The sequence below is a fragment of the Mya arenaria genome, chromosome 3, assembly GCF_026914265.1.
Source record: "Mya arenaria isolate MELC-2E11 chromosome 3, ASM2691426v1".
NCBI lineage: Eukaryota > Metazoa > Mollusca > Bivalvia > Myida > Myidae > Mya > Mya arenaria.
This window is the reverse complement of record NC_069124.1, coordinates 40829950-40851536: the sequence shown is the minus strand read 5'-3', so window position 1 is coordinate 40851536 and position 21587 is coordinate 40829950. Positions and strand designations below refer to the sequence as shown.

General features: G+C 35.3%; 1 protein-coding gene across 1 annotated transcript; it reads right to left on the bottom strand.

The window, feature by feature from the left end:
• Nucleotides 1-753: 753 nt before the first annotated feature.
• Nucleotides 754-4327, bottom strand: LOC128226166 (transcription factor ovo-like homolog lin-48). The gene is made up of 4 exons (XM_052936060.1): nt 3858-4327; nt 3043-3133; nt 1823-2002; nt 754-1109 (listed from the first exon to the last, which is right to left on the bottom strand). The coding sequence occupies exons 1-4, from the start codon at nt 4314-4316 to the stop codon at nt 838-840; spliced, it is 1002 nt and encodes a 333-aa protein (XP_052792020.1). The 5' UTR covers nt 4317-4327; the 3' UTR covers nt 754-837.
• Nucleotides 4328-21587: the final 17260 nt, after the last annotated feature.

The window sequence follows — 21587 nt, the reverse complement described above, 5'->3', positions numbered from 1 at the left end:
GTTACTGAATTAAGTCTGTAACAATTGTTGGTTCATGAGATATTTATATGCGATGATATCGTAGTTTTCTTCAAAAACAAGTCAAATAAAAGTAAACATTCTATTGTTAATGCGTTTATTACAGTGGTCTTCCTTTATTTTCTCTTAGTGCACTTGAGTACATTTGGTGATTTTATATACAGCTATATGGAGAGAAAAAAATAATTTAAAGAAAACGGCACTTACATGCCATGTTATTTTTGTTGGTGGTGGTTGTAATGAAGTGCTCTCTAATCTTCCGGGTTTTAGAGATTGCAGACTATGGCATGTCCTTAAGTAACGGAAGCAAACTACTTTCACACCATACAGTAAACTTTGTGAATTAACTGATATTGAAGATGAGTACGAGTTTGCTTCAAAAGCGAACATGGAACAGCTATTTATGTGGCTTCACTGCTGCTAGTGAAGGAACAATGGAGTCAACAAAATTGTTCTCAATAGTTTGAATTGTGTATGGTGCTGATTATTTTTCATACAGTAAATACAGGTTATAGTTATCATCATAATTATGTTATTCCCGAAAGCTTCTAATGATTTGGAATAATTTATTGCTATGTTCTCTTCAATGAGTTTGTATGCATGCGATATGGTGGAGGCTGGGATAATGGTGAAACTCATCATTTGATAAATATTTCGCATTCATGCAAGAACAATTATCGCTTTTCATCTTTATTGTGAATATGCTTATGTTATAAATATGTTACCTTAAAACAAAACAAAAACTATTGTACAACAATATCAGCACTATTAATGATGCTTCCCGGGCGGTTTTCATGTAAGATGTCCCTTTCTGATTCTTTATGATGTTACAGTGTCTGAAAAATTGAAATGTCTCTTGTCGAAGCACCGCAGTATTGTTGGGTTGTATGGGTGACTTTCTTTAATATGGGTGAAATGTGTTTCCGGATGATGTGTAACGTGACCACAATCTTCGCACACGTACATTTTTCCGCGTCTTTCTTTATACCGGAATCGGAATTCCAATCCGTGTATTTTACGGCAATGGGATTCAAGCGAACAGCGTTGAGTAAAAGCTTTTTCGCAATGTTCACATTTGTATGGGCGAACTCCTGCAATGAAACGTTTGGTGCGTTATGACATATTGTATATCTAATATACTTCATTTTTACACAGTATCATTCACACCATAAATTGCATGTTTCTGTTTCCTTGATATGTTTATGAATTAGTGAGTGTTTTCTGTTAGAATCAAGATGGAAATGCTCAGTAGCCAAACTGTTAACGATAGCACTGTTAAGAGCGCAAAGATCATGGCTTAATACACATGTAACGATATATATACAACGTCACAAGTCAACACATGAATATAAAATATACTTAAAATTGTCTTTTTTAATAAATGGGCCACTTATTCAGAACTTAGTTTAAGTAAACAACATTGTTAACTTCATCGTTGTGAACTTTTAACTCGTTTCTGCACTTAAGATATATCAGTAAATAGGGCCAGGAGTTCACTGGCTTTCAACTGTAGTGTGTGAGCACGCTTCCTCAATTGTCGCAGCATTAATCTCAACCTTAACGGAGTCAAACTCAATTTAAAAACAATGATGAAAAAATTAAATCAAATTCTATAATCTTAAAATCTAATTTAAGCTTTAAACGACCAGCTCCATACATTTAAGCATAATTCACTGATATGTACAAGTCTTAATTGCTATAACAATATCCATCTATGTGTAGACGATTAAAAGGGGCGACAATACAAAGGAAAGAAAATATCCTTGGTATAGCAAAACAGAATGATGTTATTTAAAAGACTTACCAGTGTGTGTTCTCGTATGCCGCTTCAGATCGAACGTGTCGTTGAACCCCTTGCCACAGAAAGTGCATAAGTATCGCTTGACGTCACTGTGCGTTTTCAGATGACGTTGCAGAAGTTTGGGGAACTCGAATGCATCGCAACAAATTCTGCATTTGAATTTCGCATCTCGACATCCAGAACCTATAAACATACAGAATTCCGTCATTGCCCTATTTCAACCTGATAGGCATTGTGCTATTATTTGTATGATTTCTCTAGTAAAAAAAATATTTTTACAGGTGCATTCTATTAATAGAATATAACAGCATCTTTGCCAGTATTGGTGTACAAAATACATCACATGCACATTTGCACCGTGTGTTAATCTAAGTACATTAGTTCAGTAGAAATATACATGTAAAGCGAATTGTTACCATGCGCACAATTGTAATTTCCTAAATAAAGCGTATAACTTGTCGCTATGTAATTTGGTTATGCTGTTGCAATCAAATACCTAAAAGCCACATGTGTGTCTTTCAAAATAACATTTTAATACAACCAAAAACACTATTAACACTTTCCATAAATTGTATCGATATACCATATCCCTTTTAATGTTCAATAAATCTGATATTAAATCAAACATTTATTATTTGATAAACGGAAAAACGGGAAAATGATAGTCATAAACACAGTCGTCAATGCGGATACGACGAAGATGAAATCGTTCCACAAAAGCGAACAAACGGTTATCAAAACATATACTGACTATAAATCTGACAAACTTTAATATCCTCTGACAGTAAGAATATTTTAAAAATTCCGTGCTGCCTTAATAAAAATCACGAGCATCACAGAAAAAAGTTAATCCTCTGATACCATTGAATCTCGTATTACGATAATTGCCATCGTGAAATGCTGAACAAGTTGAACAATATCCCCAAAAATCTGTTGTATTTTTTTCACCATCAGCAAATTGTATTAAACAGGTTAATTCCTTGGTATAGCCAAAGTGAGCCAAATATGATTTGATATAAACAAATCATATCATTTGGTGTGCAAACAAGCAAGGCAACTTATTAAGGTTATTTACAAATTACTGCTGTAAATTTTCAAATAAAAAAACTTTCTTTTTTTATTAATAACAATGTATTTTTACCAATCAATGCATCTAATAGATGAAGAACATGCTGAGGGTGTATCTTTTTCATTTCTAAAAGATAAATGAAAGGACAACTGACCTTCTTTTAAACAGCAATCAGGTGACAAAAGGGGATTTTTGACTCCAAAACCTCCATTTATCAGCTCAATATTTGACGTCACACCAGGGACCTGGAATGGATTAAATTGAAACCGAATAAAATCAAAGCTTCAGTTACAAAAATGACATTGACGATCACTGGTTGTTGTTTAAAGCAGCATATGCATTCTGGAATGGAGATCCTTCGAAAGAAACCATATATAATACAATGGAAACTAACCAAACATTTACCGACAACCCTGTTTAGAAGCGCAAGTTTTAAGGCCTAACAACGATACACACAACGTCGCAACACAACAAAATCCTGTATGATCTCATGTTTTAATTTATGCTTGCATCCTTGTTTTAGATGCCTGTATTGACGTATACGCAATCACTCTTGCACGCACGCACGCAACCACTTCCCACTTCCCACACATACACTATATGTAAATGTTATGCAAACCTTTTTTTGCTTTTTTTTTTATAGATTTGTAGTGATTTCATCTCGTTTTGCTCTTGCACAATAAACAAGAGCTCTGTAATTTCATATTTGCACGATTGTCAAACTGTATTGGAAATGATTGAAATTAATTTTACAACTAATCGAACATTTATATGATTGATATGCATTTATGGACAGTTAATTACTGAAATACGTCTAATTACTTAATATCATTTCATAAACAGGCATACAATAGAAATATTAACATGTATTATTGATTTCAGTTAAACTCTAAATAATGTACGAGTTTTTATTGCACAATTTGTCCAAATTAAGAAGAACCATATTTACTTCATTTCATTACTGTTTACCTGAAGACGTTGTGTTGATGCCTGTGGTGGCGAAATGAGAGGGCTTGTAGGCGATGACGGAAGGCTTGCTGGTGAAAACTGTGACTTGAACGGATAATAATCTCCCACCTGACCAAAGGATCTGTTGTTTTGAACTTGCAGACGTTTATCCGGCGGTCGTGGAAAGGGTGCTTTAAGGGTCGTTTTGGCCCTTTCCGATGATTCGCAGTTGCTGCGGTTGAAATATTTGTTGAAATAATCGTCGGTTTGCCTATTTGTAAATGGCTGGTACATTGAAGAGCTATATAAGTTAGTGAATGGATAAAAAAGCTCCCTTGTAAGATTTTCTGTTTTAATACTACAAGATGGGTGACTAACATCACTTCTTGAAATTTCCGACAAGCTACGATGTAGGTCCAACAGGGTATCTTTTGAAAAATCGAATTTGGTGCTTCTGCTGGTTGTAAATGGTTGAAACATATTGTTATGCATTGTTCTCAATCCCAGGTGCACAACAGACAGTGCCGGAGGAAATGCAGCGTGCATCTGATGACGTCGTTGCTTCACCGTTGGCCAATACTCAAACGCTGATGTCGCAATGTCACGTGATAGCAAAGACGATGGTGAAGAAGCAGAGTAGGACTGTCTTTTTCTTTCTTGATCTACAAAAGGATTTTGAACCTCGATAAATGTTTATTGGAATGTATTTCTTATTGTAAGACATTCGATCTAACACAAAATGTATACATATGTTAATGTCTTCAATGTTAAATATTGTAATTTGTAAAATCTAGAAAGCATATGTCAAACCTTTTACAATTTCCATGTTAGTATATGATGAAATTTTATATAAAACAGTGATGAAAAGTCGTTAATTGTCATTTAGTTGTTACCAATAGTATTTCAAATTTAACCTTCATCTCGATCCCGCTCAACTCTATCCTTGTCCATCGATGTGTCATCGAAATGCTTTGGTATTTCATTAATATCTTCAACTGATGCATCTTTGCCATCGTGTTCCTCAACGGTTCGTGTATACCAACTTTCATCAAACTTTCTTTTTCTAATCAAAAATGTTCTTGGCATTCTGATAATTAACCCCTTAGATATACCGTTAAACTTCACTTCCAATGATAAACTTGTATTTATTGCGTATTTTAAATTCAACAAGCTGTCTAAGTAGTCCTTTTGGCTTGTGAGGATATGCATGGGTGTTTGAAGGTTTTACCAGATTGGCTACCGGGACTACTTACAGAGGTAGATTTACAAGCTTGAGTTACGGTTTCTGCCTCACCCGTTATTAACTACAGCCAGGGGGGCGTTTCTATCAGCAAACCATGTAATGTTATAGTTTTTATATTACTTGGTATATGGGTAAAATTGTGATATTATACGTGCATGCTTCAGTGATTTGACATCTGATATACGTTGTAAATAATTGGTACAAATTGCATTTTCACATTTCTCGTACATTTTTGCCGTTTGCTTTTCATGGTGATCTTAAGATTTTCTGATATTCATTCGGTTTCAAAGAAGCTTTAATGAAATGTCTTAATGATATTTGTAAAGATGGATTTTTCGATATATTACTCATTAGTACAAAACTTTGGCTCGCATTTAAAATGTATAATATTCCGCTAGCTGGGATTTCACCTTTTTTCTTTAAATTTTAAAACCAATAGTGATCTAGCATATTTTAGCAGTCCGTGTAAAAGCATATATATGCATAATCCTATCTTGTAAGAAAATAAATACTAGAGAAGGGACAGAATATCAAAGTTTGAGAATAGAGGTTTCGATTGGTTTCAAAATTGATAACAATAATGATAGTTGATTCACTGGTTGTTTTGGCATTGCAGACGGTGCGATATGCTGTGTCAAATATATTAAGTCAATACAATTGTATTAATTAAAAAAGGAAAAAGGAAATCACTATTGCAATAAATGTATTTATATATTATTTATAGACTCAAAAGAAAAATTGCACGACATAAAAGGAGAAAATATCTGTTTAATAACTGCAATTTATTTATGTATATTTATGTATTAAATAAACTTTTTATAGACTAAAGCAAAACAGGAAGTTATCAGAAATAAATTTGTAATTAAAAGTGCATATTTAAGTTTAATAAAAGATTTGTATGTAGTATTATGTATAACTTAATTTTATATAGATCAAATATCCTGTTAGTCCTGGTATATTTGTCGTGAGCAAGTTAATTATTTTTCAGCCCATGATAAATTCTAGTTGATAAATACATTGCAATTATAGAACAGTCACTATTTTATAGTCAATAAATATTTCTAATGCCTAAATATGTTCGAAATAGAACAATGCAACGTGAAAGTCTAAGCCCCCTATCACAGCCTTAGATGGTCTTTTAGAAGCTATTACCATTTGGGTCAAAATTCAAAATCTGAAAAAAGAGCTTCAGTAAAGGTGAAGCGCCGTCTTATTATGTGCTTACTCATATTCGCACTCGGACAAGGCCCATTCGGCGAGTGCTCCGTTATGAGTCTTAGTCATCTTACGTTTTTGGAGCATAGTGCACAGACAGAATGTAACTCTGGTTAGAGGAACCCTGGTTCTTAAACGTGCACCAGTGAATAGCGCTGTCACACGGGACACCCATTTAACGTCCCTACCGAAAGGCGATTAGTATTTTAGTGGTGCAGTGGCGAATTGAAACTTTGCCCCCTAAATTGACAGTTAAGTCACTACTAGATCACGGATCTGCTCTGTCTAACTTATTGGTGCACCGCTTTATATGTGCACTCATTTATATTTAGAAGGGCATGTATAAATGGAATCCCCAGAATCTGAGAGGGATAAATTATTCGACCCACTCAGAATGTATTACCCTTTCAATGCTGCTGGCGTGCTGCGGTGCGGCCGTACAAAAGTCTCACCTTATTGTCATATATAATGATGTCATATACTATAATGTTGAAATATGCCGTGTGAAACTTGTATGTTAATGACCTTTGCATATCGTGTATTGACGATGTATTATGTACAAGTAGAAATAAATAATTATGTCCGTCTGTCCATCCGCCGTCCGTCCGTCCGTCCGGAGCAAACCCAGGGGTGATTATTAGTCGTCTTTTTAGCGTAAGGTGTTTATTTAGTTACTTTTTCTATAAAAAACACCTAAACAATATATTTCAGGGGCTATTTTTAAAGGTTAAAACACATTAACAAGAAATTTTGAGCAACTGTTCGTCTGTTTTACTACACTACCCTAGACCACACAACCATTTATGAACACTTTCAGTCGAACTAGAACTGCTATCTTGATATTCTGTGTGTATGTTGTGCTTCCCGATGAGCTATTTTCCAGGACGCATTTCCACCCACGTCATGAAACTGAGTTTGAGACTCAGGCTCTGAAAAAAAGTTTTAATAATATATAATAAAACAATCTTGACAAAAACACGATACCTGCAGATTGAAGATCAGATTATTTGTAACATATACAGCCATTCTTACCATCTATGGTCCTGTAATTGTTTTTTTACAACAAATTAAAAGAATGTTTTAAATCAAGTGAATGATATGGGCCCAGAATGTTCTATTTAATTCCTATATGCAAATAAACGTTTTATCATCTAGGTTGTGCGGAAAAATGAATTCACAATATATTTTCAATTACGTAGAATTAAGTTGTAAAAATCATTTGATCAGTAAGGTATGTAATTTAACTATTATCACCATAATGACATGGCGTTACGTGAATTACTTAACAAGAGCTATTCCAACTAACAACCGCCGGATTTCAGGTAAGTTATTAGTGCGACTATGCTTGTAAGGCGCCTAGGTGTCCTAAGAAAACAACATGATCTCTATATTAGGCCAGACATCATCGTCGTTACTACGATTTATTGGGGATTTATTTTACGACCCATCAGTTTAATGAGCACCGGTTGATTCTGAACAGTGATAATGGCACAGACGTACATCTTTAGTATGTTTCATATTAGTATGCGGCAAATTATAACAGTTGAGATCTTCTTTTTTCGAGTAATTTGGGCGGATCAAAATACAGGTAATTATCAAAATTGCGCGATAGAGAAGACTGACTTTCAATTAAGTAGGACTATCCAAAATTTCTTCGTTTTCTTGAGCGCATAAAGAAATGTCTAGTGGCGAAGGTAAACGATGAAAGATGCGCAACCGATTACATGAATATGGATCTCTCAAAATAAGGGTCCAAATTACAGAGGAATCTTAAGAAATTTTTATCATATTTTAACTTAAGTGTAAAATTTGGAATTGTTATATTTCTTGAAAGAAATATTTTTTTAAAGTTTCATTTTCAAAAACATAAGTGTCCATGTTTCAATAGCAGAATCTACACTAAGCATAACACTTCCTACTTGTGATATAAAACAGTTATGGAAATTGTTCAATTTAAGGAAAAGGTACAACTTAAGATGCTTCTGTAATATGGCCCCATGGCACGTATTCACTATAATCTTGAGTCTGGGTCTGGGACTCAAGACTCAAATCTGCAGATATAATTGTCATAATACAATATTATTTAAAGGGCATTAATGATGACATTTTCCCAATATGTATAAAATACCATATCCTACAAAACATTTGTCAAATATACTCACATTTAACATACTTTGTTACATCTTAAAAATCGTTTTTCTAAGTCCCAAACTCAGACTCAAGACATACATGTAAGTGAATATAGGCCCCTTACATCGGAGGTTTTAGGGTCATTCATTTACCATTTGTTTTATGCTCATTATTATGTATGCAATTTTTAAGTTTCTGACAGTTTCTTTCTGTGTTGTTCGATGGTATTAGCGCACATTTGATAAACAAAATAAATAAAAAAGCTTGATTTATATCAACAATGTCACACTTGGTTTTGTATCTGTAGATTCCATTGCGTTATGATGTATATGTGTCCTAATACAGAAATATATAAATTATCTTTTCTGGAAATGCGCACGTTTTGTGTAATGAGGTGGAATGTGTGCGTCAAACGGGTGTAAACTTAAAGTTGATAGAATATAATGAGATAAAGAGAATAGCTGAAGAAAAAGTTGAGATAATTGATATGAGGAGGAGAGGAAAACGGAAATGAGTGGATGATACGCAACTGTGTTAAGGAATAAATAGGGCAAAGAACGGGCCAGGGGAAAGTGTGGTGAGAATATAAAATGAGAGTAAGGAAACGGAAACCGACGATGGGGTCAGCCATAGAACAGCCATTTATGCATAGAGTGCGGACAGACATTTATAAACCCCCATAAAGAAAGTGAAACTGGTGAGAGTAAACGAGCGAAGGACATAACATTCAGAGTGAATAACAACGGGGTAGAAGTAGGAAAGTTGGTATGCATGAGGATGGAAACAGAGAGAGGCGAGAGCAAAAAGAGACGGAAAGGAATAGCGCGGCTTAAGGTAACCAGGCTAAAGTAATAATGAAAGAGAACGCTTTCGGAGCAACAAAATAGAAAGGAATAATGGCGCATGTGAGAGGTAAAAAGGGAATTGAACAGAAATAGAATGAACCAGATTTTGGAATCAATCGGGCAGATATTTATTAGTTTATGGTAAAAGAAGTAAACTAAACAAAACTGGTCGAAGCCTAGATGACAGAACAGTATTAGTAAGGATGAGTGAAGGAGAGAGGTGCGAGTATTAAGGAATTATTAGACAGTGTTTGGTATAACGTGGAGAAAGGGTTGAACAGAAAAGCAGAGTTGAACTTTAAGGATAAGAACAGGAAGAGCTATATGAGGCTATATTTGGTGGAACAGTGCAATGTGCAGGAGAAAGGGGGTGGTGAGGGGGGGCTAAAAATAACGGCGAATAAGAGGAAAAGATCAAATAATAATAGGTCAAATATACTGAAGAAAAGTTTGTGTGACAAAGGGCATTCAGTACGAAATGCCACTAACGCTATGGTACTGTTACTAAAGAAACATATCAAAAACACATTGTACATGATGATAATGTTACGTCATAGTTATAATTTTGAAAAAGGGTTTTGAAAAAGGCCAGAATGTTTTTTACATACATCCATTATCACACAGGGTATAACCACTTCAACACTTGGATAAAAACTCTGTTTTTCAATTGCAAAATGGTTCTACTTCTCAAATTTTTACTAAGAACATTTCACATGAGACATTAGACAAAATGTATACACTTAACCTTTTTGCCGCCAATTATATAATAAATGCATTCTATATTAATTTAATGCGGCAGTAATGTGGCGTCGTGAATCTACCAGGCTCTTACACTTTTTTCGACATCGGCGCAGAGGGATAATAGCATTTAAGAGTAGTGTTGGCATTCAATTGTACCATGGAAATTCTGGTGCCAACTTTTCCACGCTAGTAAACAATCAACAACAGGTCATGTTCGAAATGAATGCGTGTGTTGCGTTGTAGAAAATAATGTTTTTAGATCAGCTCAGGTTAATTAGGGAAGAATGCTTTGTTTAAGGTTAATAAGGAAAGAACGATTTGTTTAAGAACAATATTGACTTTGATTGAATCAACGCATTTGGAAGTCTATAAAAGTGGTTAGAATTTTACTAGTGCTTTAAAAAAATCCCAGAAACGTAATTACATTACTTATGCATGTTTACAAAGGTATGGATTTTTGACTAAATGTTCATTATTTTATTTGACTGTTAATATTCGCCGAAATTGTCTTAACTTAATGTTGCAGTGGGTATAATGAGGACCAGTAAAAACTTTTTGACATCCGATATTTGATCATTTTTTAAGTGAATGCATAACTAAAATTTGAATATCAGACATATATCAGTAAGAAGTCTTGGTCTCAAATCTAACAGGGACCCACGTTATGCCCTTCGTATATTGAGTATCCAATTTGAAGGTATTTCGTATATTTTGGGAAGGATATCAACAGCAAAATTCTGCATCCATACTCATAGATCATGTATATATGAAGTGCGTTAGTACAAACATTTATGTAAATGTATTGGGCGTGAAGTGTATAAAAAGCAAGGATTGTAGTTATATGCTTATTATTCGACACGAGTGGATTTTGCAGATTTTGCGGATTTACGAGGCGTTGACCGATTGAAAATCAAAATTTATAAAACACCCACGAGAGTTGAATACGACCCCTCGGATCAAAACGCAGTGCTAATAACCATTAATTTATATCAATACAATACAGGCTAAAATCAATTTTGAAATATCGTTCATCTATTGAAATGCTGCACTATTTTTTGTATAACGTCTTTTACACATTGCGCAATGATACTTGTAATGACGTGACGTAAGCCTAGTTGATGGAATACGGTTGTATCGCAATAGCTAGAATACTAATAAAAGTATTTGGTAACATATGTATTAATTTTAGATTAACGACGCGTATACAATAAAACTGTTTCTTATTTCGGTGTACATTTTCAAAAGCAATATAAAACTTATATTTACAATAACGCACAGACAGAAACGCCATTTCGTTCGAAATATAAAAATAGTGTATGCTTATTATATGTCAATTTCAGTCTGTAAGAATTACATTATATTCAAACGTGTGACAACGCTAATAAAATGTATGGCGTTTGCATCCCATGTAATAAAGTAATCTTATTAAGTCGAAGTTTATCAAGAGTCAAGAAATGGAATTAACTATTGCAAAGTTTAAGACTTTCGTCTCGGGCATGTTGTGTGTTGAACATAATATAGCGGGATTTATTGCCGAATTTTGTCGCATGATGATGCGTATAAGCTAACGAAAAAACTGTAAAATCAATTACTACACTGAAATTTATCCACCTAGATCTAAATTAGAATTTGCTAATGTAGACATCAAAGAAAACGGTGTCTGTCACTTCAATTAGCTAGGTCTGCGGTGTTATTAAGCGACTAATTTACGCCTCGACCCGACGCAAGCTATTTAATTTATGAATTTCTCCGACTGCTTTAAAGACTCCATCTTTAATACATTTGTACCCGTTCACATTTAAGTGATGATTAGGGGCACCATTTAAAGTTATTTATCTTGAATGTTCGTCTGTTTTTCAAGAAAGAAAGATGATGCCTTGTCATCGTTGTCGTAGCTTTGTCATTGTTGTCGTTGACTTGTCATCGTTATCGTGGCCTTGTCATCGTTGTCGTTTGATTGTCATCGTAGTCGTAGCCCTGTTACGGTTGTCGTAGTCTTGGACTTGGTATTTTATTCTTAGAGTCGTTGTTATAGCCTATCGGTCGTTGTTATAGCCTTATCATAGCATTTAGTAATTGTAATTGCATAATAGCCGCTGCATAGACTTGCCATAGCCTTGGAGTCGTTATCATAGCCTTGTGTTCGTTGCTATAGCCTTGGAGTCGTTGGCATAGTCTTGGAGACGCTGCCATAGCCTTGGATTCGTTGTCATAGCCTCGGAGTCGTTGCCATAGCCTGGGAGTCATTGCCATAGCCTTGGAGTCGTTGCCATAGCATTGGAGTCATTGCCATAGCCTTGGAGTCGTTGTCATAGCATTGGAGTCGTTGTCATAGCCTTGTGTTCGTTGCTATAGCCTTGGAGTCGTTGGCATAGTCTTGGAGACGCTGCCATAGCCTTGGATTCGTTGTCATAGCCTCGGAGTCGTTGCCATAGCCTGGGAGTCATTGCCATAGCCTTGGAGTCGTTGCCATAGCATTGGAGTCATTGCCATAGCCTTGGAGTCGTTGTCATAGCATTGGAGTCGTTGTCATAGCCCTGGAGTCGTTGCCATAGCCTTGGAGTCATTGCCATAGCCTTGGAGTCGTTGCCATAGCCTTGGAGTCGTTGCCAAAGCCCTGGAGTCGTTGCCATAGCATTGGAGTCGTTATCATAGCATTGGAGTCATTGTCATAGCCTCGGAGTCGTTGTTATAGCCTTGGAGTCGTTGCCATAGATTTGGGGTCGTTGCCATAGCCTTCGGGTCATTGCCATAGCGTCGGAGTCGTTATCATAGCATTAGAGTCATTGCCATAGCATTAGGGTCATTGCAATAGCCTTGGAGTCGTTGCCATAGCCTTGGAGTCGTTGTCATAGCATTGGAATCGTTGTCATAGCCATGGAGTCGTTGCCATAGCCTCGGAGTCGTTGTCATAGCTTTTATCTAGCCGTCATAGCATTGGAGTCATTGTCAAAGCCTTGGAGTCGTTGCCATTGTATTGTCATAACCTTGGAATCGGTGTCGTAGCCCTGGATTCGTTATTTAAGCCTAAGAGTCGTTTTCATAGCCCTGTGGTCGTTGTCAAAGCCTTAGGAGTCGTTGTCATAGCTATATAATCGTTTTTATAGCCTTGGAGCCTTGGCATAGGCCTTGAATCGTTGTCATGGCCTTGATTTAGCCTTGGAGTAGTTGTTATATATATTTACCACATCCCAAGGGTCGTTGTCATAGCCTTGGAGTCGTTGTCGTCGTCGGCGACGTCGTCAACATGCATTACACGTTAACCTTGGTTGCAATATGCACGTGTACAGCGAGGCCAATAACTCTGGTTTTAATAATTGTCCGGCATAAACTGACACACGAGCGTTGGTGTTCTACCCCGCTACCCACCCGACCCTCGTGTAATAAATTGCAGTTCTGTAGATGAGCAAGAGAAAGTTGAATGACATAAGTGTCGCTGGGAAAACAATGTACATGTGTATCAATGTAGGGGTCTGTAATGTATATCAAAATTACATTTTATACAATACAACCCACATTTCCAGCCAATGAAAATGCAGATAGGCAATTATTAAGTACTATGCTTATTCATTAAGAAGTTACATTCGCAGGTGTTTTAAAGGTCCGCCTGTTGCCGTTCATTCTTCAGAGTTTTCGTTTACAATGTGTCAGCCAATGAAGTTGTATTCTAGGTAAGTAAGATGACATGAAGTAATATCTTAATGGTTAAGAAGGGCTCCTTTGATACGTTCACTCTGCACCTTCCTAATCATTAATAGTTTATTTCATGTTATCTAACTACTAGTATTACATAAAAAACAGATCATACACAGTTTTATCAGTATATTTATCTGCAATATCTTCTTGGTGTATGGAGCCTGAATTTTCTAGTGACCTTTTTACACAAATCTGGAAAAAGATATTTTGCAAACGAGGTTAGAGACCATTGGTTTTATATGATCAGCCTTTACTTGAACCGGTAGCTACACGCTCAAGTCCTCGTACACGCCGAGAGTCGCAAACTTTCTATCGTCAACTTATTTTATAAAGGCTTTTCCAAAAAGGAACTTTGCTTCTTTTGCGAAATAAAATACAATAATAAATTAATTTAGGTGTAAAGCAACTTTGTTTGTAAATTCAACTAGATTGTTTACCAAAAGAATTAACAAGAACAAAGCAGGTGCTAAAATCTTACCCCTGTCTATGTCCTGGAGTGTGTAACTCACTCCCCACTTGTCTATTTTGTTAGGGAGTTACCTCCTCCCCACTTTTACAACCCCATTTATGCATAACAATTTATTCACTTCTGATCTAAGAGGCAATCGATTCCTGTGTTACAAATGACATTTAAGGATTTGAAGAATCTGCCTAACGAATAACTTGAAGTTTTGCGTACCGCGTACCACCCTCTTCAGTCCCGAGTACGACCAAAAGGCCCGGAATACCCTGACCCAAAAAATGGAGTTTCAGACTCTGTTTTAGCAATCGAATTGTATGATCCAAAAACAAAATAAAGGCTATTTTTAACAAGGGCCAACATTCATAAAGCATTTTTAGCCATTAGTCCTTTTTTAATCTCAGTAGCTTAGTGGACATAAGACAATATTTTTGTTTTCATTCACTTTAATCAAAATTCGTACTTTTACGCAAGATAACTCACTTATTTAAATATTTGAAATTGTAAACATTTTAGGAAGTTGCGTTTAGTTTAGTAATTATTTGAGATATGTAATGAATACCGCCACGAACTACAGACTAAACGTATCTTCCATAGTCGCTCGTAAAAGATACGTTCATCCAAACCCCAGCGTATGCTTTTTTTTTTGGTATCGGAGATTTCGCAAAACACCCTGCGAGAGGGTCGGAATGAACCTTTCTTACACGAGTGGCCATGGTAGATGTTTTGTTTTTCTCGTCTCAAACAAAATATAGTAAAATATGCATTTTTTTCCCGCTGGAACTCTTTTGAACGTTCCATACGGGTTCTTTAATATCTTTGCCCGTGGAATTTCCAGCATGGATATATATATATCTACTTATCTTCGGTCGGAGAATAAGTTTGTCACAAATTAGTGATAAATTGCGGTTTTTATTCAGTGATTTGCGTTTTAGGAGCCATGTGCTGTTTTTATTAGATTTGGCGTAGGTAACCAAACTTAATGCGCATTTACAATGTATTTTATACCTAATTTATTATTGTGTTTTATTAGTTTTTACTCTAAACCATATGTCACAATTTCAAATGTTTAACATTCGATAACTTTAGATTTAAGCTAATGTGTTACATGATGAATATGATTTATGAGACATTACTAACAAACCCATGAAATCCAAAAGCAGATTGTTTATGAATAGATCATATCTGCATTTTATTCAGTACATAAAAATCTTAAAAGTGTTGTTCTGATGTTTATGGAACACAATTTAGAACGAATTGTTGAAGATTATCGACATTTAATACCTAATATTACACTAAAATATATTTGATTTATGTCTAATATAATCACACTTAACGCCATTAAAACATTCTACCCCACTACCCATCCGACTATTAAAATCGTAGGATCACAAATTTTTGAAAGGTGTGTGTTTTTTTTAAACAAACAAACGATTGAATTGAATCGCATGTATCATTTTCCATTGCGTCGATTAGCGGTCTTAAGACCAAGGGCGTCATGCTGTTTTATATATGACAAAGACATCTTTGTCCGGTTATGCCTTGGTCATTTATCCGTACGATTTCCGTACGATTCCATAGAATTTTGACACGTATTATCATTATTATTATTATTATTATTATTATTATTATTATTATTATTATTATTATTATTATTATTATATTATTATTATTATTATTATTATTATTATTATTATTATTATTATTATTATTATCATTATTATTTCTTCTTCTTCATCTTCTTCTTTTTCTTCTTCTTCTTCTTCTTCTTCTTCTTCTTCTTCTTCTTCTTCTTCTTCTTCTTCTTCTTCTTCTTCTTCTTCTTCTTCTTCTTCTTCTCGGCCATTTTCTATCGAAAACAACCTCGGATGCCGGTACATCAGTAGAAGTTGTTCTTAAAATTCTGAATAATATTATTAATTAAATGTAGCGTTTTAACGTGTATTTGTATATCCAATCCAAATTTGAATCGATTGCCAGTGAAGTGCATTAATGCAAACATAATTAAGATTCCCAAGGAATATCTATTCATTAAGTTTAACTGTTAAATTGAAATTACTACGCAATCTACTTGCAGCGTAGTTAAAGTGTACTGATTTCTGACATACTAAACCGCCCATTTGCATCCGAGATTGTTTTCGATAGAGAATGGCTGAGGATTCCAGAATGATCAATCGATATGACGACTTCACACTTTGAAATACATTGTAAGACATTTCATAACGGTCTTAAATGGAAACTTCGTTCGAAACATCGGATCAATCGAGGTTTTAGCCTTGGCACCGGCATCCTCGAGCGAATGCATTTTTACTGTATGAAACAAGTTGGCCCAAGGATTTGGTAGTGGACGTCAAGATAATGCTAGATAAGATAAAATCTTAGCGTCATATGTTTAAACCCAAGGGTCAGCATTTGAACCATTTTCATAGAGGACCAATGCACAATACTTATTTAACAAATATTACACAACACTGAGGGTCAACTGCCATTATTAGGACCGGCCAGTCAGCCCCCGAAGGTGTTTATGGACCAAGGCGTTAGCCGAGGTCCATTCACCTTCGGGGGCTGACTGGTCGGTCCTTATAATGCCGTATGGCCCTAAGTGGTGTGTTATATTTCTTATATTATACCGAACACTTTTTTGTCATTTAATAATTTTAAAGCACCTTTGATGTGATCTATTAATATTCACTTGGGAAAAAAATGTCGTTGTGAAAACTGCAAGCAGCACTCACCTGTTTTATGACGTCAACGGTCAATATTACAGTATGACGTCAGCGGTCCATATTATATTTTTGACGAGGTCAGGACCGGCCGTAAACATGAAATGGACCACTGACGTCATAAAAACTGGATTTTTATTAAAATGCATTGATATACGGACCGATCATCTTTGTATATACACAAATGAATGGACACATTTATGTAAGGTATAATATATAAAACTATATGTAAAACCATTCCCGCATAAACTTTTATATAACAGGTGGCCACCAGGGCGATGACAGTCTTGACTTTTGACCCCAGGTTTACCATTTATACAAACTTGGCAGAGGACCCATAGTATCTTATGAAATAATAAAGCTCTTGCCATTACGGTTCATGGTGTGTCTTTATTATAAGTTTTGCAGACCATCATGTGAAATGGACTGGAACCGTTTAAACAATTTTGAAAAAGATCTATGCCAGGATATTTCTAGTTTAGTTTAAGCAAAATAGGCCCAGGAATTTCAAAAAGGATGTTATTCTAAGCCAAAAATGTTCACAACCAACGACGGACGCTGGACACACGGTGGTCAAATAGCTCATTTATTTTGACAACATAATCCATGTTTAACATGTTAAAATGAAATGATTTGATGTATCAAAAAAGCTACTGATAGGATTTAAACATGTTTGTTTGATTTACTATTGTTATATTGTATTGTTATGTTACAGTTAGATTTTCAAATTAAATTTAGAAAAATAGAATAAACGAGTTCGTTTTTTGCCAATTTCATCAAAATACACAATAAATAAACATAAAGTATATTGATTCATTTCAGAATATATATCTAGTTTCAGAATTTGACACAAAATGACACTCATTTAATAGGTAACAGTGGTTTACTTTGTACTTGTTTTTTGAAGGTGTGACTCGAAGATTACTGCAAGAAACTCGACAGTGGCTACCTTCAAATGGCTATATATTTAGTTTCAGAACATTTGTACTCATAAATTTTTGCCAAATGATCGGATATATACTTATTATCATTGCAAGCAATACAGATAATGTGAATACTGTTGTTGAAATTTTGACATTTTGCTGTATGCTATTGTCACCTTTAAGTGAGACTGAGTCATAACTAAAAATACCATGCATACACCGTCCTTATTTACACTGAAAGGACGACACCGTAGACACAGATATTGATACCGCTAATGTACCAGTACGTCATCATATAACGGTTTCCCCACGCAGACGTTTGAAACAATGCTTCCATTCAGTCTATGAATGATTGAATTAACTTTCCATCCCCAAACATCAAGTTGTGCAAACACTTACCATGACCGTTGCATTTCTGCTGTACCGATGAGATAGGTTAACCAAATGGTTCGTGTCTGTAAAAGCTGAATATGCCAATCTTGCCTATCTCCAGTACATGAGTAATATCATAAAAGATCAACTGGGTACAGACCTTCAATCTTTGTTTTACCTTTTTCGCCATTTTGTTCAAGGGGGATAACTCAAAAGTAGTCTTCTTGGATCATTTTCAGATTCGCTTCCCATCTTGACTAGTTCATCTGAAATAAAATGGAAACTATGTTAAAATATATTCCATTCATTTCACATTTTTCCGGTGCATTATTAGGTAATTTTCCATGAATGTGAGTATATCTTAATTATTTTTTGTATTGTATTATGAAGTGAAATATATGAATTGACAAAGGTAACGTGATATATTCTGTGACCTGTGACCTATACTGCTGTGACATTCTCTGTGACATTCCCAGTGACATTTGATGTGAAATTCTCTGTGGCATTGACTCTGATATTTTCTGTGACATTTACTCTGACATTTTCAATGACATTCTCTGTGAAATTTACTGTGACACACTCTGTGACATTCTCAGTGACAATTACTGTGACATTTACTGTGATATGCTCTGTGGCATTAATTGTGACATTCTCTGTGACATTTACTGTGACATTCTCAGCGACATGCTCTGTGGCATTTACTGTGACATTCTCTGTGACATTTACTGTGACATTCTCTGTGACATTCGCTGTGATATTTTCTGTGAGATTTGCTGTGACATAAAGTGTGTTTTGTGACATTTACTCCAACATTAAGTGTGACCTGTGTGATATTCACTGTAACATTAATTGTGACTGTGTGAAGTTCACTGTAACATTAATTGTGACCTGTGTGATATTCACTGTAACATTAATTGTGACTGTTTGATATTCACTGTAACATTAATTGTGACTGTGTGATATTCACTGTAACATTAATTGTGACTGTGTGATATTCACTGTAACATTAATTGTGATTGTGTGATATTCACTGTAACATTAAGTGTGACCTGTGTGATATTCACTGTAACATTAATTGTGACCTGTGTGATATTAACTGTAAGATTAAATGTGACCTGTGTGATATTCACTGTAACATTGATTGTGACTGTGTGACATTTACTCCAACATTAAGTGTGACCTGTGTGATATTCACTGTAACATTAATTGTGAATGTGTGATATTAATTGTAACATTAATTGTGACTGTGTGATATTCACTGTAACATTAATTGTGACTGTGTGATATTCACTGTAACATTAATTGTGACTGTGTGATATTTACTGTAAGATTAAGTGTGACCTGTGTTATATTTACTGTAACATTAAGTGTGACCTGTGTGATATTTATTATGACATTTACTGTAACATGTGACATTTATTGTGACATTAACTGTGACCTGTCATATTTATTGTGACATTTACTTTGACATGTGACATTAATTGTGACATTTACTGTGACATGTGACATTTAATTTTACATTTACTGTGACCTATCACATTTATTGTGACATTTACTGTGACCTGTGACATTTATTGTGACATTCACTGTGACCTGTGACATTAATTGTGAATTTTACTGTGAACTGTGACATTTACTGTGACATTTACTGTACTTGTGACATTAACTGTGAACTGTGTCATTTATTGTGATATTTACTGTGACCTGTAAAGACACTTTACGATTGCATCTTACCTGTGGCTTCGTTTGCAGTTATGTCTGTATCTGGTTCGTGGGTACCTGAAGTTGATCTATATGAGGTTATAACGCTCCTTATTGGTACCGGCGCGGTGTATATTCATATCTGTTTTTCGTGGTATTCGTGATCTTAAGGAGGTACGCAGTACACAATACCTACTCGGTATGCAGACTCTCCAAATCGTGCTTAAGTATTTGTTAAGGTAAAAAAGGTAAATAGTTCAAGGGAATCTGTATACAAGTAGGGAGGGGGAGGGTGACTGTCTCAAATAATTTGTTTTAGGCTTTTTAAAGCATTTGATCGATATATGCTGAATGATAAATGATAAATGGTAGGTACGTTAAGATCTTAGCATACAACTCAGTTTTCGCTTACAGCTCAATGACGACAACCCCGACATAAATTGATTTGACTGACTCACTTTGGTTGAAAGAATGTGCCAACATAAAAGCCTTCCTCATTTTTTTTTCTGCGAAAATTAGCGTTATCCCGTCATACTTTTCTGATAACATTCCCGCAGATAACAACCAAACTTACTCGCTTCGTCGTACGGACGTCGTTGGATAAATGATGTCAGTCATATGGTTCTTCCTTATTACCGTTTAACATTCGACAGTGAAGCGCACTTTATCCCTGTGTACCAATTGCCACCACACTTCAAACATAAACTCAAACACTTAAAAGCTGACCGTTGTCAATATGAACTCCTTTTTTTCCATCTCGTAAACGGAAGGTTGCGTATCTATCACACGTGCATTCGACTCGGATATAGCACCACGTACTTTAATCTCAAACGCCGTATTTTTTCAGTATGCAACAAGTTCCAGCACATTGACAGTTTGACGCATATCGATAAAGACTCGGTACGGGTGCACCTATTGTTAACCAACTGCAAGCAATCCGTGAAACATCACGTCCTCAATTTCACCGTCTTATATTATTTGTCAGTTCAGTACATTAGACCAACTCGATTGGAATTGAAAATCGTCGTTTCTTTATACTTTTTAGTTAAAATCTTGTTAAATCTAAATAAACCCTTGTCCATACCATTTTTATTATTTCATTGAATTGGTATCGTATGTCTATTTTAATTCATCTTTTGTGTCGACCAAGATCATCACAGTGTGTATTTGAATGTTTGGCTTGTCTATTTGTGATATACATTATGTCTAAGTAGTAAAATGTGCTATATAGTGAAGGCTAAATTGTGTTAAGCCGCTGCCAAGGACCATCTTGTAAGTTTTCGCTGCACGATTTCAACTGGTATACCTCTATTTGACTTTTACCCAACCACATGGACATTTCAACTCGTCGTACGCAAAGCTACGTTTAACTCATCTTTAGCAAGGAAATCTACGAAAGACATTTTAACTCGTCGTCAGCAAGATGATGTACGTAACTACCAAAACAGGGAGTACCTAATGTGACTTACATAACTACCAATGCAGGGACATTTGAACTCATTGTAAGCAAGATAACCTTCATAACTACAGTGGAAAAACATCTGAACTCATAATGAGCATGGTAACCTACTTAAATACGACGGCAGGGACATTTGAACTCATTTTGAGCAAGGTAACATACACTTACTTAAATACAACGGCGGAGACATTTAAACTCATTGTGAGCATGGTAGCCGACTTAAATACCACGGCGGAGACATTT

What these genes read in the sequence shown, in the direction of transcription:
- LOC128226166 (XM_052936060.1), bottom strand. Translation starts at nt 4,316, where the DNA reads ATGTTTCAACCATTTACAACCAGCAGAAGCACCAAATTCGATTTTTCA. An exon ending in CATCAACACAACGTCTTCAG is followed by an intron (nt 3,134 to 3,857) that starts GTAAACAGTAAT and finishes AATCCATTCCAG; the next exon opens with GTCCCTGGTGTGACGTCAAA. An exon ending in GCATACGAGAACACACACTG is followed by an intron (nt 1,110 to 1,822) that starts GTAAGTCTTTTA and finishes GTTTCATTGCAG; the next exon opens with GAGTTCGCCCATACAAATGT.